The 6,605-nt window shown below is 31.8% G+C and overlaps 1 protein-coding gene across 1 annotated transcript; it reads right to left on the reverse strand.

Moving 5' to 3' along the window:
• On the reverse strand, positions 3,828 to 5,156 carry LOC109353399 (mitogen-activated protein kinase kinase kinase A-like). Its single transcript, XM_019595653.1, has one exon. It carries the CDS (start codon positions 5,088 to 5,090, stop codon positions 3,855 to 3,857), a length of 1,236 nt encoding a protein of 411 aa, XP_019451198.1. The 5' UTR covers positions 5,091 to 5,156; the 3' UTR covers positions 3,828 to 3,854.

A 6,605-nucleotide genomic window follows, 5' to 3' on the forward strand; every position in this document is an offset into this window, starting at 1 on the left:
GTCATTAAAAATTATATTTCCCTTTGTTTTTTGAAGTATTTATATCTTAACTGGGTTGAGTACCCAACTTTTCTAGGTTTGTTGTAATTGACCGTCACATATACATTTCCAATTTTGGAGGACTCATGCTACATAAGTACATATATTGGCTCTATGCCCAACTTTGGTATGCTCAGTTTACAAAAAAAATATTAAATTGCTTTCTTGCCTAACTAAGCTATAAGCTGATATTAGATTTGTAGCCATTCCTTAACCACGTTATATCTAATAACTAATAAATGTTATTAGGGTTGGAAATGAGCTGAACTAAGTTGAATCAGAGTTCAACTCAGTTCAGTTTGGTAGGATTGGTTCAGCTCGAAACTTGATTCGAGCTTGATATGAGTTTTTTAGCTCAGGTTCAACTCGATTAAAGTTTGCAAACTGTTTGCTCAGTTCGAATTGGCTTATTAACTTAAATCATTAATTATTTTTAAAGAAATATTGTTTATACATATAAATATAACTTTCTTTATATATATATATATAAACCAATAAATATAAAAATAATGCATAAATCATAATAAACATAAAAAATAGTTTATATAAATATATATATCGAGCCAACTCATGAACCTAGCGAGTTGAACTGTATCCAACTTAAGTTCGACTCGTTTATTTAACGAGCTCAATTTTCAGTTCAAATTTAACTCATTTAGTTCATAAAACAAGTTTCTTAAGCTAAATAATGAATCAACTTTCAAAGAAATATCAAGTTGATTTAGTTTATTGTCTCTCTAGATGTTACTGCTACTGGTACTTTTTGATTATCATGCAAAATGGACAGTTCACTTTAATGGAAGTCTAATTCTAATTCCCCCTCTTTATATGGTTTTGATAAGCCCATAGTTGAACCAAAAGCCCAAAAAAGAGAGACAAAGACATGAACAACGTCATCGACAGTAACAACAAGACGTCATGCTTGTATCATTCGCAAATAAAGGTATAGAAGTAGCCTCTTTCATGTTTTGTTTTTTTTGTTTGAATGGATATATACTTTGGTCTTTAAAATTTTTGATGGGCACCAATACTCTAAAAAAACATTTCACATAGGAACATTGTGAGTGTGAATCAAAACAGTTATTAACTAATTTGAAAAATATTTGATATTTTTTGGGACATTTTAGAATTTTTAAATTTCTTTGAATCAATTTGTATATATATAAATTTTGAGAGATCAAAATAGGTTTCTAATATTTTTGTTTTCCCAACTATCCTAGTACTAGTATATGTGGAAATTTTCAGCAAAGTGTTTGAGTCTTATTCCCTATATTTTTTGCAATTCAACGTTTAGATTTTGACATATTCACGGGTAACTATAACCCTCAAATCTCAGCCAATAAAATTACTTAAGAATGGCCGAATGGGTCTCGAGTGCATGTTGATTCCCTATATTTGTAGCCTTTCGTGATAAAATATTCTTATAGGAAATTATCATCTTAAAGTATAATTACAAGTGAGATGGGTTTTTTTTTTTGTTTCAAGCCCAACAAAAATAAATATAGGGGAATTTAATTCCTATACAGTTAAAGGTGTATTTTAGTTAGCAGGAGGAGATATTGATTTTTATTCTTATATTCAAACACGTTTTCCTGTTTTAATTTTTTGGTAAAGGCAAACAACTCTTTACAAAATTTAAATGGGTTTTTGAACACATTTTTTTCAGAATTTTAATTCCAAATTTATATTAAAATTGTATTGCAAACGGTTTTTAATGAGTAAACAAAAATACCTTATGTTTCATTGTTGTTTTTTTATAAGTGAAAGTTTTATTAAAATAGAAATAAAATCATACAGAGAAAACAAATATATAAGAAAATCAATGAGAGAAAACAACAGAAAATTAGAGGAAGAGATAACCCCATCCAACAAAGCAATATATTTCTTATAGTAATAATCAAAACACAACTTTATAATTAGATAATAAATTTGTCTTTTAAAGAATCATATAATTGTAATATACAGATGGAAACATTTAGTCTTCTACAAATGATTGATAAATAATATATTAATTTCATATTAATCTATATATTTTTAAATTGTATACTTATTAAACTCTTATAAAAAATCGAAAGAAAAGAATATAATGTAAAAGAAGTTTAAAGTATTCAATTTTATACGAATAATCGGATATGACTTGGAAGTTACTTTTACACTTTTTCTTAAGCCATTTTTTCTTTTAAACCGGTTGTTATTTTCGGGTATAGGCATGGACTTTCTCAATCAATAGAGTGATGGATTTCCTACACAAGAATTCAAACGGTACAGTTTACACCATTAAAGATTAGATTGTTTTTTAAAAAGTTAAACCTGTTTTGCTTTTAACAAATACATATTTGACTCTGCACCAAAAAAATATTATTATTTGACTGAGTACGTTCTTTTTATGGCAACAACGGTCAATTATACTTCCAGAATCTAGTTGTTCACTTGTTCTCCCATTTTCTATTTCATAACCTTTCTGGTACACGTCAAATAATCGAAAACCTTAGAATATGTGAGAAATAACACTTAACCGACTTTATAAAATAATCAAACTTAGATTAAAAAAAACTAGACTTGAGATGATGTGTGCATGAGCTTAGAAGGCACCAAAATAATGTTATAGAAGCTTTATGGGGATATTGTGGATAGGCATCAATAGAGGGAGTGCTACTTGGCAATAAACTAAGGATTTAGGATTTGGAATGTTTGAAGAAGCCATGTCTTGTTAACCAAAGTTTCTTTGAAAGTTTGTAGTGGACCAACTAATCTACGGCCATAGAAGATTAAGTTTAATTTGTTTTTAGGTTGACTTTGTTCTGGCCTCTGAATTTTCATATAAGATAACCCAACATAGTGGAGGTTGACCAAACTCCAATGTCTTTCAACTTGTCCTGTTCTTTGAAAACTATTTAGCTTGGGATCAATTTTACATATAACACTATAAATATATCATTTTATATTTGTATACAATATACTTTTTACTAACCAATGACTCATTTAGTTTTATGCACAATGACATTTAGATTCTATTATCTAGGTGAGAGGTGTGAGGAAACAAAATAGATGTCTAATAACTATTTCACCAAATGTCTAATGCTATGAATTGTCAAAAAAACCAGCTAGCATAATATTTGCTGAATATTCGCTTTGCTTTTAAAACATGGGGCCTATTATGCCATACAGGTTTGATTCAGAATATGGAATTTCATAAGTCCATAATTTTACAACTTTATAACCATCTTGGTGGGTTTTGGAATTTTACTTGGAGAAAATAACATATTTAGTGGAATAGTTTGTCAATATATATGAATGGTTATAAAATAAATTTGGAACTCTTTTAGCTTTACTATTATACCTACCATTTATCCATAAAGGGCGTCCTTGAAAAGTGGGGAAGTACAAAGCAAAGCCACAAAGAGAGGACAGCGAAAGATATTGCTCTAAAGTTGGTCCACTATGCTTAATGTCCATTGGAATCAACTAATGCAAATAATAGAAGAGGTTGAAGGTTTAAATTGAGGTGACTCATTGGGACCTGCTTTCTTTGTTTTCTTTCTTAGCCGAAGGAAAAAAGTCAATTCACCAAAGGGCACCAAACATACCCAACAAACATTACTGGGGTTTTGTCTGTGGTTGTATAAGGCAACTAGACATGAACTGTCAAAACTTTTTAACTAAAGAATATGGTTGGTGGGAGTATAAAATGTCGTGAAAATTCATAAATGGTTAATTCTTCTTCTTGCATTTACAAGAAACTTTTCTATAAGGTTGATGTGTTGATGACGTTTTAACACAATGGGAAAAAATAATGTTCTGAATAAGTAATTGAATTATAAAATATCCAATGTTGAAGTGAGTGGTAGCATCTTATCAACGCCTCTCTCAAAATTGAGATTACTAACAACAACACTACTACCATCCCTACATTTGTGACCCTTACAAAATTGACCACTAATTCTACCACTGACATTGCTTTTTACCAACTCATCAAGAGCCAAAACATCACTAGATGATGATGCTGTCTCTGACCCACAATTTTCAAATGCTTGAACTTCATCCATAGTCTCATTCCCTCTGGTTGTTATCCAATTTTCATCATCATGCCATGCCAAACAGGGCTCCCCTGAACACATAGCTAAACTTCTGACCCTAGCAGCAGGGGAATTCTCAAAACATGTCATGTGAATCAAATTGCCAACACATCCTGGTTCCTCCACACAATTCCAAAAGCCTTGCTCAAGAACACTTGTTGGGGAACTTGAATTATGTTCCTCAATTTGCTTTGCATTGGAATTGAATTCAACAAGAAATGGGTGTTTCAAGAGTTGACTAGCTGTCCACCTCTCTTGTGGATTCCTTCTAAGACACTTCCCTATGAAATGCTTTGCTTCCTCAGATAGAAAACTTGGAATCTCAGGCACCTCATTGGAATATGCAATATGGTAAAGCACTGAAAAAGGGTCTGCCACATTAGGCCATGGTGAATCACCAATAGCCATTTCAATCATAGTACACCCAAGTGACCAAATATCACTAGGATAGCCTTGTTCTTCGCCACGCGCCACCTCCGGTGCCATAAACATCGGCGTACCACTGATTGACATGGCTTTGGCATCATCATTGACACTTTTAGCGCATCCAAAGTCACCAACTTTGGCCACCCCATCTTCACTAATCAAGATATTGGCACCCTTGATGTCACAATGCACCAACCCTTTTGAATGCAAATACTCTATCCCTTGTAGAACTTGCCTTGTGTAGCAAGCAAGCAATGGCTCATTGAGCCGGCCACCGTGCCGTTGAGTTGCCTTAATAAGCGTGCCAAATGGCATGTACTCCATGAATAGATTGTACATAAGCATGTTGTTCTCCATTGTAATATCACACCCTTTAAAAGTAACTATATACGGTGAGCATAGAGAAGATAGAATTTTTTGTTCTCTCTGCAAAGGCTCCGAACTAAATAGTTTTGTTGACTTGACAGCAAAGATGTCGATAGAGGTGGCGGCGGTGGAGACGGTGGCCGTTGAGCCACGGCCTATGGTGTGACCTCTAGTCCACTTCATGTTTGGAAGAAAGTTAAGACTATGGTGTTAAATTTGTACACTAAGTTGATTATTGTGGCCTTTTATATATGAAGTTGAATGTGAATACTTCAAGTCTTTAAGACATAGTTTTTTGGAAAAAGGTTCTTTTATTTTATTGGTTGGCTACTTATTTGGTTGGTGCTATCTCTCTATCCCTTCTCTCTCTTGAGTTGACAATACCTTCAACTCTGGTCTACAAACGTGTCCAAATATGAATGGCTTTAAATCTCCGTCGGTAATGAATTGGTGGGCGACACGTGGAACATATTTTATTTATTTATTGAAGCGTGTGATAAGTGAAATAAATTTGGATTTTGATCTAGATAAATGTATGGGGTTGAGGTTGGAATTGGATGGGGTAGATGAGATCGCAATTTAAGAGTAGATTCTTTGTTTTGTATCATAGTAAGCTAAACTTTGAAAATTTGAGTGAGGTGGTTTAAGAAAAAGAATGCTAGATGAAGATAAATTGGTGGGTTGGAAGTGTCGAACCACCAAAATGGTTGAACTTTTGTATAATTTTTTCAAGAAATTATGGTAGAAGGCTGAATTTTATGTAATTGTAGTGTGAACATAATAAGACCTTGACAAATGAAATTACTAGTCTTATAGGGTGGGGAAATAGTATAAGTCAGCTGATACAGGTGTTTACTGTTTAGTTAGGAGTCAAAAACTGAAATGAGAAAAAAAAACATTATTTTGCCCCGTTGTGTTATTTATTTATGCTATTGTGATGACCGGTACCATATGTCATCCTTCCACTAATTTCCACCCAAAAAATTTAATGGTCTTAATTAATAGTAATTAATGAAGGTTCACAAACCAGAAAAGGGGTGTGGAGACTTACCCAAAATCACATCATATTTGGAGTGCAGAGATAGAGTTTATGAACCAAGAAAATCATGATAACATATTAATTTTGTTAACTCTAATCAACATTCATTTATAAATGATAGTACAAAAAAATATATAAGTATAATTGTCTTCAAATATAACATAGAGAAAAAATGTATATACTAACAGTATAAAATATTTTTCCACTGTTATTGTATCATCCACAATTCATTTTCAATCCTCATTGACTTTTTGAAAAAAATAATCCAAATAAACTGTAAAAGATGTGTTAATTGTATATACATTTTTATACTGTCAATGTGTAGATTTAACACTCTATAACATTATAACATTTTGTATATATTTCTATATGAGTTTTTCTCAATTCTTGTATTTTCATTCCAGACTAAATTTTAAATATATTATTAATAACTTATTTGTTGGCTTTCAGATGTTGGGTTAGCAACTTGCGCCAGGGGAAGATATTTTACTCACGTGAATATTTAACTTTTAAAATGAACGGTATTTATAGGGACTAAATTTGTTGTCACTTTGTATTAACAAACATTAATCTTAATAGAAGAGATCGACTATTAATATACATTAAAGTTATGCAATTATTAGTTTTTAATAAGAGTTTCCAACTATGATATATATATA

This window comes from Lupinus angustifolius, chromosome LG08 (genome assembly GCF_001865875.1).
Source record: "Lupinus angustifolius cultivar Tanjil chromosome LG08, LupAngTanjil_v1.0, whole genome shotgun sequence".
In the NCBI taxonomy this organism is placed as follows: Eukaryota; Viridiplantae; Streptophyta; class Magnoliopsida; order Fabales; family Fabaceae; genus Lupinus; species Lupinus angustifolius.